Source organism: Oikopleura dioica, chromosome PAR (assembly GCF_907165135.1).
Source record: "Oikopleura dioica chromosome PAR, OKI2018_I68_1.0, whole genome shotgun sequence".
NCBI lineage: Eukaryota > Metazoa > Chordata > Appendicularia > Copelata > Oikopleuridae > Oikopleura > Oikopleura dioica.
The window spans coordinates 1,344,702-1,360,378 of NC_137293.1; the positions used below are offsets into that span (position 1 = coordinate 1,344,702).

The 15,677-nt window shown below is 38.5% G+C and overlaps 3 protein-coding genes and 4 long non-coding RNA genes across 7 annotated transcripts in view; 5 read left to right on the forward strand and 2 right to left on the reverse strand.

The window, feature by feature from the left end:
• LOC145703270 (S-adenosylmethionine synthase-like) overlaps window positions 1-15,677 on the forward strand; it is a 48,692-nt gene that overhangs the window by 20,219 nt on the left and 12,796 nt on the right. The window lies entirely within an intron of this gene.
• LOC145703024 (charged multivesicular body protein 2b-like) lies at window positions 3-1,480 on the forward strand. Its single transcript, XM_081780332.1, has 6 exons — window positions 3-161; window positions 359-414; window positions 459-605; window positions 645-763; window positions 806-870; window positions 1,099-1,480. The coding sequence occupies exons 1-6, from the start codon at window positions 106-108 to the stop codon at window positions 1,283-1,285; spliced, it is 630 nt and encodes a 209-aa protein (XP_081636458.1). The 5' UTR covers window positions 3-105; the 3' UTR covers window positions 1,286-1,480.
• Window positions 1,651-15,456, forward strand: LOC145703271 (uncharacterized). Its single transcript, XM_081780608.1, has 3 exons — window positions 1,651-2,019; window positions 14,827-14,949; window positions 15,039-15,456. Exons 1-3 carry the CDS (start codon window positions 1,664-1,666, stop codon window positions 15,454-15,456), a joined length of 897 nt encoding a protein of 298 aa, XP_081636734.1. The 5' UTR covers window positions 1,651-1,663.
• Window positions 6,033-14,013, forward strand: LOC145704903 (uncharacterized). Its single transcript, XR_014134516.1, has 3 exons — window positions 6,033-6,544; window positions 7,612-7,679; window positions 13,933-14,013. It is a non-coding gene; the product is annotated as an uncharacterized LOC145704903 (long non-coding RNA).
• On the forward strand, window positions 8,082-8,839 carry LOC145703996 (uncharacterized). Its single transcript, XR_014134404.1, has 4 exons — window positions 8,082-8,460; window positions 8,513-8,601; window positions 8,645-8,736; window positions 8,780-8,839. It is a non-coding gene; the product is annotated as an uncharacterized LOC145703996 (long non-coding RNA).
• On the reverse strand, window positions 10,256-10,551 carry LOC145704910 (uncharacterized). The gene is made up of 2 exons (XR_014134519.1): window positions 10,333-10,551; window positions 10,256-10,290 (listed from the first exon to the last, which is right to left on the reverse strand). It is a non-coding gene; the product is annotated as an uncharacterized LOC145704910 (long non-coding RNA).
• On the reverse strand, window positions 10,830-11,269 carry LOC145703587 (uncharacterized). Its single transcript, XR_014134368.1, has 3 exons — window positions 11,120-11,269; window positions 10,978-11,077; window positions 10,830-10,934 (listed from the first exon to the last, which is right to left on the reverse strand). It is a non-coding gene; the product is annotated as an uncharacterized LOC145703587 (long non-coding RNA).

Here is a 15,677-nt window from a genome sequence, read left to right on the forward strand (position 1 = left end):
TTTATTCACTCGCTTATTCTCGCGCTGCTCAACTCGATTTTCAACAATTTCAGAAATAGAGAAGACTGACCAGAATTTGAAAAGGAGGAAGAAATAAAGAAAAAAATGCCGCTTTTTGGAAAGAAAAAGACGATTGAGCAGGAGCTCAAAGAAGGAGACAGGTGATTTATTTCTGCTGGATGAAATCCTCGATTTTAAATCTAGAATAAAAGGTTGCCCTGTGTGTAGATCAATTGATTATTAAATTCGACTAAATTCGCCAGAACTTTGGAAAATAATTTTATTTTGACAGAAAGAAGCCCGTGATTCTTGTGTTCATTTTATCATCTAGAACCACATTCTTACTTTCTTCATTTAGGCAAATGAGAAGAACCAACAGAGGCCTGGAACGAGATCGAGCTCAACTAGAAAAAGGTAAACCACCTTCAACCCTTCTTCTTCCAACAAAGCAATTCTAGAGGAGAAGAAACTCGAAGCCGAAATCAAACGCGCCGCCAAGCAAGGAAATAAAGATGCCTGCAAAGTCCTGGCGAAACAGCTCGTCAACTTACGAAAACAGAAAACGCGAAGTTATGCTGCTGGTGCTAAAATGAGTTCCATGCAAGGTAAGATCTTCGTTTCGTCCGTAATCGACCGTTTTTCAGCTCAAACGAAAATAATGCATACAAACACCAAGATGGCTCAGAGCATGGCGACGACTACGAAAACGATGTCGAAGATGAACGCAAAGATGGATCCGCAGAAGGTCGCAAAAACGATGCAGGTCAGGTTTTAGTGATGGTTTGGTTTTCAAGAGGTTTTTAAGCAATTCGAAAAGGAGAGTATGAAATTTGACATGTCGGAAGAAATGATGAATGATGCTATTGAATCAGGAATGGGCTGAAGTAGATTTTTGAAAACTTGATCGTTTCGGCAAACACCATAAATTTTATCCTGGCATTGATTTTAATGTTGAAAAAATCTGTTATTTGTCGTTAAAATGATTCTGGGCCAAAGACAATCAACTTGTAGTTTAGCAGGACTAAATACTTGTCTTTTATGCAGCACAAAATACGCCTATATTCACATTTTAAAGATTTTCTCTATTTCAGCCGAAAAAGCTCTTGGCGAATCAGGCGACGAAGAAGAAACTGATGCCATTCTCGGCCAGGTTCTGAGCGAAATCGGTATCGAAATGGGCGGCCAACTTGCTCAAGCTCCAGCTGCTCCATCTTCCGCCCAAGCTGAAAGCTCCGGCGTAACCGATGCTGAAATCGAAGCCCAACTCAAAGCCCTTGGAATTTAAACACTTCTTTGCATTCCTCCATGCTCACTTACTTCCGCTTCTAAAGTTCTACTAATCAACCAATTTCAAACTCGAACAGATTCTTACTTTCTCCATGTAATCCAAAGACATTTTGGACCCTTTTCTTCTAACTGAAATCAACAGAAAAAAGCCTTTACTGCAATCCTTCTTCTGAAAAAATATTCTTTCAACGAACCTCGTGGCTCAGAAAAAACCTGTGTAAAAACCTTAGTCAGGGTGCCTAAAGGGAATCAATCAAAAGCCGCACCGCTTATTTGGATCCCGGCGTAGCCGCTTCGTGGGACCCTGACTCAGGTTTCTGCACAGGTTGCCGAGGCCTGTCGACCCTCCCTTGCAATTTTTCTTTCAGAAAGAAAGATGCTTGGATTCGCATTCATCCTGAAAACCTTCAAAAAGCTGAACGAATTGGAACTCGACCTGAAATTCCTTGAATGGAGCCCGCTCAACATTATATTGCTTTATCTCTTTATTGGAACTGCTTCACTTGGATTCCTGGCGAAAAGAGCTTTCGGCAAAAAGACGGAAGAAGAAGGAAAAAGAGCGGAGAAGTATTTTCCAAAAGGAATGGAAGAAATGATCGGGAAGATTTTTATCGAAGACGCATTGAAGGAACTGATGCTGGATGTTGAAAGCGTTAGTTGCAATATTTTGAAAGAGAAGAGCAAAAATGAAGATAGACTAAAACTGCAAATTCTCAATTGCAAGCTTCAAAGGTAAATCAATAAAAAGCTGTCTCCAACTATATCTGAATGTCTCTAGTTGCCCCTAGAACTTACGGATAAATAAGGGTCATAAATCTTAGTCTACTATAGGGTCGGCAAAAAAAAATTTTTTCCCTCAAATCGCTCTGAAACTACCAGCATCTGATTCGCGATGGTCAAAAACCTCTCTCAAACAAATATCACTCATATCCGACATCATCGTCGCCAGTGAGGTCGAAATTTTAAAAAGTTGGGACTTTCTCAGGGGGAAGACACTTCAAAAATTCAAATTCACTATAGAACAGTCTTGTATTTTTTATCTGATATCAGAATATGAAAGAACAGGGTCGAATTTATATATCAAAAATAGAAAAATCGATTTGATCAGAATTAACCGTCAATTCCGTAGGTGTATTTTGTCACATGCTCATTATATTGTATTAAAAAGTTGCCTTTGGTTCAAAATATCTCCTTCAAACTTGTTGTGCCTTTCCAAAATCTGATATGTCTAGTTAACACAGACACTTGACAAGATTTTTGCACTTCCAGAATTTTAATTCACCGTGGGAATCTTTTTTAATTGCTGTTTAAATAAATTAAGAAAGAAATAATGAAGAAATTTCAAAATTGATAACTTTCAATATTTGCATCCTATGATGACAATCAATAGTTATTCTTAACGCCTATGAATAAGAGAATTTTCTGAGATGATTTTTTTGAACCAACCGGTTATTCTAGTGCGGTTCGTCGCGGTTCATTCCCAAAAACTCATGAATATGGAGTAATATGTATATCAAATTAATTGTTATTTGATAACAAGGTCTAAAAACACATCTTAACACCCAACCGCCAGAATATGGCCATCTATGGTCGACTTTGGTCAAATTCGGCCGGAGGACCCCCAAAGGACCTCCCTGGTGGAAGACCATCCGCTTGAAGACCAATATTTAAAACTTTCAATATATGGCCGTGCTCCGCCAGTATATGGCCATCTATGGTCGACTTTGGTCAAGTTCGGCCGGAGGACCCCCAAAGGACCTCCCTGGTGGAAGACCATCCGCTTGAAGACCAATATTTAAAACTTCAATATATGGCCGTGCTCGGCCAGTATATGGCCACCTATGGTCAACTTTAGTCAAGTTCGGGCGGAGGACCTCCCTGGTGGAAGGCAAACAGCTGGAAGACCAAGATTAAATAATGAAATAAAATGCTTTGCTGGGCTAAGAATTGACACTTTCGGTAAACGTTGGTCACTTTATGCCGGATGACCAACATTTAAAAAAATAATTTTTATTAATTGAATATAATATAAATTAAAAAAATAATCACAGTCAATTCAGTGATGAAGCGGGTCACGCCTTTTTAATCTACTCAATCAGAGTCAGGACGAAGCCCACCCGAAAGGGAGGCCACGCCCGTTCATTCTTTTCAATCAGAGTCAGGGCGAAGCCGACCCGAAGGGAAGGCCACGCCCGTTCATTCTTTTCAATCAGAGTCAGGGCGAAGCCGACCCGAAGGGGAGGCCACGCCCGTTCATTCTGGTCAACCAGAGAAAGGGCGAATCCGACCCGAAGGGGAGGACAAGCCCGTTCACTATTTTCAATCAGAATCACGGCGAAGCCGACCCGAAGTGGAGGCATCGCCCGTTCATTCTGTTCAACCAGAGTAAGGGCGAAGCCGACCCGAAGGGGAGGACACGCCCGTTCACTCTTTTCAATCAGAGTCAGGGCGAAGCCGACCCGAAGAATAGGCATCGCCCGTTCATTTTGTTCAACCAGAGAAAGAGCGAAGCCGACCCGAATGGGGAAGCCACGTCCGTTCATTTGATTTAGTCTGAGTTGGGGCAAGGGTTCTCTCTTCAAACATTTCAAGAACCCGAAGATTTCGAGATTCTCCAAGAGTCTTTCGAATCATCCGGGAGGTTTTGAACAGATTAAATATACTGGATTCCCAAAAGTTCGAAAATTCAAGAAAACGTTAGCGAACCAGAAAAGACCTATTTAATCCTTTTCGCCCTGACTCTGATTGAATAGAATGATAAGGTTTGGCCTACCTTTCGGAATTGGCTTCGCCCTAATTCTTATTCAAAAGCAGGGCTGGCAAATTATGGTCCCGCCAGCCGCACTAATTTGAGTTAGAACCCTATTGTTAGAACCCTAACTCTTATTTTATAACTTTTTAGTACGAGTAGTACGAGTAGAGAAAAGCCGCACTAAAATCGTCCTAAAAGAGGCGCGCGCTTATTGGTCCGCCAATCATGGCGGGTCATTCGTTTTTCTCATCCATTCAGCTCCATTCTTTTTTCAATCTTCCACCAATTTGTCCTCCGCGCCTGGTGGGAAGCGCGCGCCGATTGGATGATGAAAAAGAGCCTCATAAATAGTACGGTTAGGGCGGCGATTCAGTCCTAATAGACGAAAAAATATCAAGGAAGAAAAATAGGACGGGTAGGACGGGGATGCCGCACTAATTCGCACTAATTTTGAGTTAGAACCCTAACAATTTTTCGGTAGTGCGGCTGGTAGGACCCTAATTTGCCAGCCCTGTTCAAAAGAATGATCGTGCTTGGCCTCTCCTTCCGGTCGGCTTCGCCCTGACTCTAATTTAAAAGAATGAACGGGCGTTGCCTTCCCATCGGGTCGGCTTCACCCTGACTCTTATTGAAAAGAATTAACGGGCGTTGCCTCCCCTTCGGGTCGGCTTCGCCCTGACTCTGATTGAAAAGAATGAACGGGCGTGGCCTCCCCCTTGGGTCGGCGTGGCCGGCTTTATCACTGAATTCACTGTGATGGATTTTTTATTTTTCAATTTATATAATATTAAATAAATAAAATTATTTTTTATTAATTTATTTTTTATTAAATTATTTTTTTAAATGTTGGTCATCCAGTAGATTGTATTCCGGCAGTAGGGATTCTCTGGGGGTCCTACGGCATAAAGTGATCAAAGTTTACCGAAAGCGTCAATTCTTAGCCCAGCAAAGCACTTTATTTCATTATTTAATTTTGGTCTTCCAGCTGATGGTCTTCCACCAGAGAGGTCCTCCGGCCGAACTTGACCATAGGTAGCCATATACTGGCCGAGCACGGCCATATATTGAAAATTTTCAATATTGGTCTTCAAGCGGATGGACTTCCATCAGGGAGGTGCTCCGGCGGTCCTCCGGCCGAACTTGACCAAAGTCGACCATAGATGGCCATATTCTGGCCGAGCACGGCCATATATCATTATTTACGGCCGCGTAGAGCCTGGTGATGTTCTTTAGAAACCACGTTTTCAGGCCCTCAAAGCTGATTTTCAAATGACCATAAAAAAAGTTTCCCACATCGGAGAGAAAAACTAAGCCTACCATGAGAATCAGCTCGTCGAGCTCTTTCCAAAGAGGTATAAATCGTGAAAGGCACAAGAGGTCAAAATTTTTTTTGCCGACCCTAGTCTACTATAATCGATAAAAAATTATCGAATTTCTCAGAGGCTACGCATAATCCTGACCAGCTCCTTTACCTGCATGTTCTTCCGTAACGTGTTCTTGGTAGTTCTTACTAGCTTACACTCCTATGGTCAGAAATTTAATGATACGGGGCCGAGCAAATAGACTGAAATGACTTGGCGGTGATTTTAGTTCTTCAACAACCACCGCGACAATCGTTTTTCTTAGAATTTTCCGAACTTGACAACCCATAAAAATGATACTCTACCTACTTTTGTTTATTTATGGGTTAACTGTATCTGCTACATTTACAGTTAATTAAAAGAGTAAAATAAATTAATTATCAGTACCACTCGTGTTGGACTGGTCATACTTAGGGTTCGCGCCCAAAAATCAAGTGCCCGAAATACTTATTCTATCTTTCTGAATTTTAGATATATGATAGATAAGGGCAAATAAAGTATAAATTATTTTAAAATTTATCAAAATTTAAGAGGGTTGAAGAGAAAATAAGCCCCAAAAATGCCAAAAAATGGGTTGACCATGTTAGTCAGCCCAAAATTAAAATTTCAAAAAATAGTATGATCAGTAGAGGTTTCTGATCATTTTTTGATAAAAAAATTTTGGGAAGCATCTACGGTTTCCCTAGAATTTACAAAAAACTGCCTTTTTTTGGCAATGTTTTTCTGTTACGTGATCATGCGCGCGCACGCGTAACCGCGCGTGATGGGGGTGGCCACGTAAAATTCCAATCAATTTTGCCGGAAAATTTTAATTCTTCTTTTTAACATAATTAATAAATAACTAATAATTTAAATAATAAAACTATAATAAATATGAGCTCATAATACTTTTATTAATCATAAATAATTATAAATTGAAAAATTTTCTCTTTTTATCTTTGAGAAACCTAAAAGATCCTCTAGATTTTTAAAAGATCACCTTACGTAGGTCCACCGCTTAAAAATCGCTCTATTTTTTTTAAAAGCCCTCTTTTTTTTAAAAAAATGAGAATTACTGTTACGAAGGAGACATTTTGGGGACGGCATGGAAAGAAGATCGCCAATATTCTTGGCATGCTAGCTTTTATGTTTGGCTACGCATCAGGTAACATTTTGAGATCAAGGGATCCCCCCTGTTTTTTCAACTCTTTATCATGGGTAATACATTAAAATCACTTCTTCGGACCAAAATCCTGACCCCAATGTTTTTCGTTCTTATCTTGTAGCGCAGTTTCTGGGGAGTCGAATAATATAATTTTTATGGGTCGGTAATACTATATTATATCGGGTTCTAGAGCTATAAGTACGTGAAAATAACAAGTACTGAAGCCTCAGAACTCTGAAACTTTCTTTTTAAAGTATAGTGAATTTGGGCTCTTTCGAAAGCCCAGCTCAAACTGTGGTTGGGCAGACTATGCATGACGTAAAATTTTGTGAAAAAAATTTTGAGGGGAAAGTTTTTGGCTCAAAAAATTTTTCTGTTGAGAATTATCGGCTGCCCACCAACTGCCCAACCACAGTTTGAGCCGGGCTTTCCAATGATACCCATTTGTCCATACTTTCTTTAAAAATTTTCGGAGATACAGGGCTTCACTAGAATTTTTCAATAGGGGCGCCTATGACGTCATTAATGATGACTCAGACCCTGAAAGGTATATGAATCGACTCCTCAGGAGCTGCCCTTTCGAATGAGAATAAGAAAGATGGAGGATAGAATTTTTTCCGAAGAAGTGATTTTCATGTATCGGGTCTCTTTATGGCATATTTAGATTCTTGCCCTCAAAAGTCGTAAAAATGCATATTAATTGAACTTTGCGTAAAAATCGCATTTTTTCCACTTTTCAATATCAACGACAAAAGACAAAAAAGGGGGTCTATCGATAGCTTAGAATGCAACGAGAAAGAATATGACGACCGCACTAGAATTTCTGGCCATATATTGGCGGTAGAGAGCAAATTAAAGCCAGAAAAGGGCCAAAAAAGCATCAAAAATTTTTCTCAGGCAAAATAATTTATCCCAAATGGGCTGAATTTCCAGTCAAAATTGGAAAAAACGGAAAGGGGGTGATCCCTCAAAGAATCGCCTGTTATAAGACATAAAACAACTATGATCATATCGACCGGGGGATCCTTAACTCGTAATTATGGTGAAGATTTAAATTATATTTGTAGGATTTCTCCATGCATTCTTCATGAAGAAGAAAGAAGAAATCGAATTTCAGAAGATAATAGATAATCTGGTAAGTTCGAGATTAACGAAGTGATACCCCTAAAAATTTTATCTTTATTAACAGTAGCTTATGCCAGCAAAACACAAAAGCTCGTCTCTCGGACATTCTTGAATAAGTAAACATGGGAATTTTTTGTCCAACAAAATCTGTCTCTCATACTTTGCAACGAAATCAAAAATTTGAGAAAGAGTCTTTGAGACGGAAAAAAACAAATGAATTATTACGATCATTATGTAATATTATCTTGTTTAATGATAGAAGCTCAATACAAGAGCTTCATTCCATGAGTTATTTTTCAAGAAAATGATACACAATTTAATTTTATTTTTTTCTACGCTTGTCACAGGAAAATGGACAAGAGAATCTTTTGATTAGGTCACGAGATAATACTGCTTTACAGAGGTTTAATTATTATTATCTTTCAAAAGATTTGACTGCGCGGTCACCAAATTATGAGAACGAAAGTCTTGAAAGTTCGCTTCGACATATACAGCGTTTTAATCGTAAATTAACGACGAGTAAAACATATTGTCACAGTGCTGTTTTTATGACTATTCGGCTCCCAAACCCTTATGTTCGAGATGAATGGACTTACCTGCGGAATGTTATTGGAAGTAAAGTTGTTCTCAGTCGCTTAGCCTATAATTATTGACACTCCCACTGATTACAAAAAAGAGCTAAAATTGAAATTCTTGCGCCGCAATGCCATGATAAAATTTCAAATGTCGGAAATTATGACTTGGACAATGATGCCGGAGTTGTTTTTAATTATATTTTAAGGGAAACAGGGGTTAACTTAAAATTTGAAGTTTTCTTAAGCTAACCCTCAAAGGGATCAAGAGATACCAGATTTTATTGAAGCTTGGTCGCCAAAACTCGCTGAAATTCTTCTTGGTGATACTGACACAGTTTTTACTGTCAGTACAATATTGTAATAGGAAGTAAACGCGATCTAACAAATGAATATTATTCAGTATTCGTTTTGAAAAGCAGAAGAAACGTAAGCCTTTTATATTTGACTTGCTTTACAAAATGTCGGAGGCTTCTCATGATGAGAGTAAAACAGGTAAAGCTCTATTAAAAATCAATTCTAAAAATGAATTTCAAAGTGCTCCAGGGAATTATGACACAATCTAACTATGTCGTCGAATATATTGAATCAGCTTTCGAAAAAGGATTCAAAAAATTATGGAGAATAATATATTGTATTATCTTGCATCCCTTTTAGTTATTTTTGATGGCGACCAAACAGAAAGGGAAAATAATATAAGAGAAATTCTCCAAACAATCGAATCTATTACTCAAAACTATTTAACTCATCTTGATGAAACCGAGAGTGGAGGCGATCATGGATGGTTTCTCGTTTTGGCTAGAAAAAGATAATTTACCATTTTATTTGCTCAAGAAGCTAACAGTGATGTTTGCAAGTGCCTTCCTTTTACCTGAGCTCGGGTCAAGCGTATTTGACAAGACGAACTGATTTTTGTTTTGGCTTTTCATCGCGCTTGTAATAGAAAGTTGTTAACTTGCCATAAGAGAAATTCGATCGAAGGCACTGCAATTTGCGCTGTTAAAATTTTGAATTCAGAAAATATTATTTTCTCTATTTCTAGCCATATAAGATGGATTGCAGCATATAGTAGAATTAGAAATGAGCGACCGGCTTGGAGAAGACGTAACGCAGACTTTTATTGAGATTTTCAAAGAATATGCACTTGAACAAATTTTTCACAGCGAATAAAACTCATGATGAATTTTCCAAAATTGCAAGAGCTTTCATTCGTTCAGCTTCAATGTCTTCCTCTCGTTCATTTTCACGTTGTCTCATTCCCTTATAAATATTAATTGAATGCACAGTTAGAATCGAAGTTGGTCACCTCCCAAATCAACGCTTCTGCCTTTTCTTCATCATCAAGGAGTTTCAGATGCTCAAATGCTTTGTTTTGTTTTGCGATCGTAAGTCGCCACAGACGTATATCAAGCGTTCGAGTATCCGAAGTTTCAAGGCCCTTCAGAATTCAGAAAGGAAGGTTTCAGAAGCACTTTTTAATAACATTCAGGGACAGGGCGAAGCCGACCCGAAGGGGAGGCCACGCTCGTTTTTAATTACAGTCAGGAAGAGAGCGTGGCCTCCCCTTCGGGTCGGCTTCGCTCTTTTTTCATTACAGTAAGGGACAGGGCGAAGCCGACCCGAAGGGGAGGCCACGCCCGTTTTTTAATTACAGTCAGGAAGAGAGCGTGGCCTCCCCTTCGGGTCGGCTTCGCTCTTTTTTCATTACTGTAAGGGACAGGGCGAAGCCGACCCGAAGGGGAGGCCACGCCCGTTTTTAATTACAGTCAGGAGAGAGCGTGGCCTCCCCTTCGGGTCGGCTTCGCTCTTTTTTCATTACTGTAAGGGACAGGGCGAAGCCGACCCGAAGGGGAGGCCACGCCCGTTTTTTAATTACAGTCAGGAAGAGAGCGTGGCCTCCCCTTCGGGTCGGCTTCGCTCTTTTTTCATTACAGTAAGGGACAGGGCGAAGCCGACCCGAAGGGGAGGCCACGCCCGTTTTTAATTACAGTCAGGGAGAGAACTAAGCCTCTCTTTACAATTTTTTGAAACCTTGACCAAACGTTCGCTCTAAAATTCAAATGAGAAAAATTCAGAAGAAATTCCGCTTACCAACAGGGCGATTGTCAGAAACGGCGACAATATTGTGCGGAATTCTATTTTTGTAAGCAGAAATCTCTGTATATTCTTTCGTCCACTTTTTATTAATACTCTCCCAAGCGACTGAAACTAGCTCGTTCAGTTTTCGGATCCAAGTCAATTTTCGTCGATGTTGATGGAGAATTACGTTCATTTTGTCAATCAAAAGAAGAATATCAGCCCCGGTTTGTTGATTCTGTCGCTCGGAATGAAGGAATTTTCCTCTTTCCTCAAACATCACCATAAGATTATGAAACGCCGTATCGAAATTTTTCCCAAAACAATTGGGTGTAAATTAGTTAAAGTTCAAATAAAATTTAAACCCAGCCCATAATATGAAGTGAATAGACCCCTGCTTAACACGCTCCATTCTTTTCTCCATATCTGTGTACGCTTTCATAAGTGAGCCGTAAGTTCTAAAATTTTTATTTTGTTATCAGAACAGGCCTTTCCTACCGTGAATGTCCTCCAGATGATTTAAGAAAAGGCTCGCTTACCGCCCACCAAAACATTGGTATTATAGAAGATTTCAGTTTTGTCAAGTCGTAATCAGATTTTTCCGAAATGGTAAGAATCTATAAATTTTTGACGCTTAAAGCAAGAGTATATTTTTAATACCATGTTAGCGAATTTTCTGTCCCGATAATCCCGACAAGTTTTTAAAACAAGTTCTTCGTGTTTAAAAAAATTAAGCACGTTCGCTTGATGGACTGCGTAACTAATCTTTGTTTGGAATAATTGTTTAAAATACGCATATTACCGGGATCCAATGTCCGAGAGAAAGGGGCGTGTCGAAAACGTTTCAGCTTCGAGAAACGAAGCTTCGAGCCCAAAACGAATATCAGATCTACTATGACTGCATGTTGTTCGACTTCCGAAACTCATTTTTAGACTGTGTAGAAGATTCCAAGTGTCTTTGTTATTGGCTGAATTAAATATCTTATTGATTTGATGTATGTAGGAAAAAGCCGCTTCGCGGCTAGGTTTTTGTTAATAATTCTGATCTGTTATTTTAACCATTTCCTGCGGGTCGGCCTTTCGGATTTTCAGCAAGTGCATCTCTTGATTTATCTTCGAACATAAAGTGTTCATAACTTCGAAGATCAAAGTTTGCCGCTTTGCAGTGATCGACATTGCAATAATAAAAATTTAAAAGATGCTTAGATCAAAAACTGACCCCTTTCCCACATGCATAACACAATGTAAAGGAATCGCTCCGGAGAAGCCATTTTCTTTAAGCTTATCAGAAAATAAAATGTTCGCCTTGAGCTGGGCATGAGCTATGAGATTGGATAAATACTTTAAACCCTTTTTATCATACCTGTATCGCTCACTACGAACTTAAGCTTTTGAAATAACATCCGATAGAATGGCAATTTTATCAATTCTGCGAAGGCGGATTCTGCAATGTTTTCTGCAGAATGCTTTAACCGGCTTCAGATGTTTTTTTAAGGCAATATAAAAAAGCAAGATTTAAGAATCTCAATTGTTTCAAAAAGAATTTTTGAAAAATGTCAATTTGACAATCCAAGTGTGAAATTTTAAACTTATTTACCACTTTTTAGTTTTCCCTCTACCGTTCCTTAATTTGCTGAAACAGGGACAAAAGCATAAACCCACCACGTTCATTTGAAACTCCTAGTGCAGCGACCGCGCGATTTCGCCTACTAGTGCTCCCGTCCATGTGAATGGTCAGGTAACGTGATGAGCGAACAAAACTCTCCATTTGATCATGAAGGATTGGGGTAAAGGCCCCAGTTAAGGAGGTGATAAAATTTTGGGAGGGCATAGCAACTGATTTGTCTGGATCGTCAAGAGCATTCTTCAAATCAGGAAAAAGATCAGTGAATTCTTCCAACGTCGATTGTATAGTCAATGTTGGAATACCCTTCATCTTAGATATAAGCAGAAATTTGATCAAAGGAGTGTCGTAAGTTGGCTCAAATTCAATCTTACTAAAAGAAAATAAATTTCAGAGTTACCGTCATTTGACCGCGAATATCGCGGTTTCGATTAACGGAGGTTGCAGGCGGATTCTTTTTTTGGAAGATAGATACAACTGGGCAGGTTTTCACTTCCAAAAATTCCGGAACAGGAATCGGAGACGGTGTTGGCTCTTGCCTAGGCCTTTTTGACGTTCTGGTAGCAGGAATTGTGCAAAAGTGATACTCAAAAGTCCCCATGTTTTCAAGCATTTCTTTTATTTTCTTTGAAATACGCGCAGAGTTCTGCCAAACAGCTTGTTCCATATCAACTTCATCCCAAATTTGAGCTCGAATATCAGTGTCAAGTATCCAGGACAAAAGGACTCTGTGCGCACCCTTCGTTGGGCGTATAAAATTCAACCAAGCATTATTTCCGTCTCGAGTACCTTCTCTCTTAAGTGTCTCTTTTTCTTCCCAATCTCTGAGAGTAATCACGTCACTGTATGTCGTAACCAAGTATTTTGCAGTTTCGTAACTCATAGGACATGCCGGAATTAGACTGGAAACAAACCCACAAAATATAAGATGAATTTTCATATTTTAGGATTTTGGAAGAGAAATCCTCGTAGATCCATTTTTAAATACAGTATTATCAAAAATTATGTCATTCTCAGTTGTAGCCCAAACGACTTCTTTTCAATCTTTTTCATGACGCTGCAAAGTCTGAGAGACCAGCGCGGCTGTTCAAGTCGAGTTTCTTCATGTTTCAGAAAATCTTAGCTTAGCTAACGCTGAATTCCGCCTGTGGTAGATAGATATGACCAATATCTAGTGCCGTTTTTCGGAGTTTCAATTGCAGTAGAGAGCCAAGAGTCAAACCTGTTTTTGAAAAGTAGCGATTTCCGCCTCTCGCAGGATTAAAATTTTCTTAAGAAAAATAAGTCTGATCATGGAATTCTCAGTTGATTAAGGTAGATCATCCCCTTATCTTATGCCGTTTTGAGAAAATTTTGTGTGCCCAAAACATACTTAACAAATTTTTTTTTTTTGAAGTGGCTCAAAAATGAAGATTTTCATGAAATCAATGGTTAGTAAAAATCGCCTCTAAAATCCCGAAAATTAGCCCGTTTTATAATAGATCGACCAATTTTTAGTAAATAAATATGTAATTACTTAGTTTTCGTCCAAAAAACATTAACAAAAACTCCTTGGAACATTTATAGAATGATTTTAATACTGCTGAATACAAATTCAAAATTTAATTTTTTCATTGAATATCGTGAAAAACAGGTAATCGATTTTTTTCTTACAAAATTTTTGAAATTTTAAATTCTGGTCTCCATAGGATCTAGACAAGGGTCTTATCTAACTTCTCAGAAGAAAATAAATTCCGCCCTATATAAGGGTTTCGAGAAAAGTCTGCCAGGAAAATGGTCATTTTTAGCGATTTCCGAGTTTTCAACGCCATTTTTTACGATTATTTTCTGGAGATATAGAAATCGGCCTTCCATAGGCACGAGATAAGGGCCTCAACTCTCTATTAAAACAAAAAATCATTGGTCACTATGTTAGGATTGGGAGAAAAGTCTACCAGAAACTCCCGATTCTTGATATCTACCTCCTTAAGAGAAAATGACTTTATTTTCAGGATCCTGAAATCAAGGAAGAGAATGGATTCGTGGCGACTCGGCTTGGCCTTCGTGAGTGGAAGATCGGAATGGCTTTTTAATTAAATTTAGTATATATTTATTATTGTTAATTGGAAAATATTTAAAAAGCCTTAAATAGAAGAATAGAAAATTGTTTTTTTGAAAAATAAAAAAATGACAATTATTTATGTTGTATCTTCTATTTTCATTAATATCATTTTAAATCATTTTATAAATCTTTTTAAAAGAAAGAATTTCTTTAAAAGAAAGAAATACCCATTACGCGCCGACCACCCTAGCCGCGCAAGGAAATGCCTGAGGGCGAACGCGGCGCCGTGCGCTCCGCGCCGCGCAAAGATCGACAAAAAAAGACCTTCAATGGTCAATTACAGTTTGTTAGTCATCTGCTTCCCATTATTTTTCAATCGAATATTGTTCTCCTCAATCAAAATTATATATATATCCAAAAAATTTCTGGGAAGCTTTTGACTAACATGGTTTTTGAACATAAATTTCCCTATATCTCTTCAACCCTTTAATTTTTTTTTCGGTGAAATAGATTTTTTTAACCTTTAAACAGATAAAAAACACCTATAAAAATTTGAAAACAATTGGATTTGTCTATCAAAAGATAGTTTTTTTGGGCGCGAACCCTAGTCATACTTCGTCGTATTTCTCCCATAATACGCACATGATTGGCCACCAAAAAAAAAATTAATGATGGAGCTTGAAGCTAGAGGGTTGAAATGTCTTGGCAGTGATTTCACCCCTTCTACAGGCTACCACGACAATCGAACAATTACCAAGTTAGTGGTCAGGGTGAAACTAATTAGTGAATCAGGATGAGCTAATTTAGTTTAAATATATTACTAATAGTAATCAGATATTTTTAGTAACATCGATATCATCATGATAACCGCTGATATTTCCTGCTCGATTCTCTTTAATACTACCGAAAATAAAATTCATCTAAAGGCGACTTCGATGAATACTTTCAGCTTTGATTGTCAAGATCCAAAGGAACCGGTTAATTAGATCCGTATTTCGACGAAATCAACAACGATTTAAATAAGAAATATTTATAGAAACATTTTCTAACCGGTAAAAAGTCCAGCATCATTTCTGATATTCAAACCAGTCTGTCGAAAATCAACTCCGAAATAACCCTATCCTCCGAGTTTCCTTCAAATCACCGGACAAAAAAGCGAGTCAAAGCCTTCTATCTCGTTTTAACCCGCGTCCAATTCCCCGATTCCCCCAAAACGGGTCTAGAAATCACCGTCGGGAAGACAAAACTCGGCCCGTATTTTGAGAATCAGCTGCAAAACAGCCAGGTTTTCAAATTCGAGAAACTGGAGAATAACTTTTGCGAACTCAATTTTCCCGGTTGGAAGTCTTTTAAAATGTCGATTGAGAGTGGAAAGGAAGAGTTTTTAGATGAAGCCAAGGCATTTCATTTCCAAGTTGATAAATTTTTAATAATTGGCGAGGAAGAAATTCGAAAGTTTGAGGAATCACTGTAGCTTATTTAAAATAAGTTATTTTCGGTCCCTTTTAGTTCCATTTTTTCGTTCGTCAATCAAAATCGTTTCATGCTCATTCTGACCTTTTCCAGCCTCTTTATTCTATCCTCAGCGGGCAATAAAAAATAAAAGCACTATTTATCCACGCTAACTACGTCTACTTTTACACCGGAGCGTTAAATCCGGATTTTGACAAACTGTTGACCTCGATTTTTTCTTCA

What these genes read in the sequence shown, in the direction of transcription:
- LOC145703271 (XM_081780608.1), top strand. Translation starts at nt 1,664, where the DNA reads ATGCTTGGATTCGCATTCATCCTGAAAACCTTCAAAAAGCTGAACGAA. An exon ending in CTCAATTGCAAGCTTCAAAG is followed by an intron (nt 2,020 to 14,826) that starts GTAAATCAATAA and finishes AGATATTTTTAG; the next exon opens with TAACATCGATATCATCATGA. An exon ending in AGCTTTGATTGTCAAGATCC is followed by an intron (nt 14,950 to 15,038) that starts AAAGGAACCGGT and finishes TCTAACCGGTAA; the next exon opens with AAAGTCCAGCATCATTTCTG.
- LOC145703024 (XM_081780332.1), top strand. Translation starts at nt 106, where the DNA reads ATGCCGCTTTTTGGAAAGAAAAAGACGATTGAGCAGGAGCTCAAAGAA. An exon ending in TCGAGCTCAACTAGAAAAAG is followed by an intron (nt 415 to 458) that starts GTAAACCACCTT and finishes AAGCAATTCTAG; the next exon opens with AGGAGAAGAAACTCGAAGCC. An exon ending in AGGTCGCAAAAACGATGCAG is followed by an intron (nt 764 to 805) that starts GTCAGGTTTTAG and finishes GAGGTTTTTAAG; the next exon opens with CAATTCGAAAAGGAGAGTAT.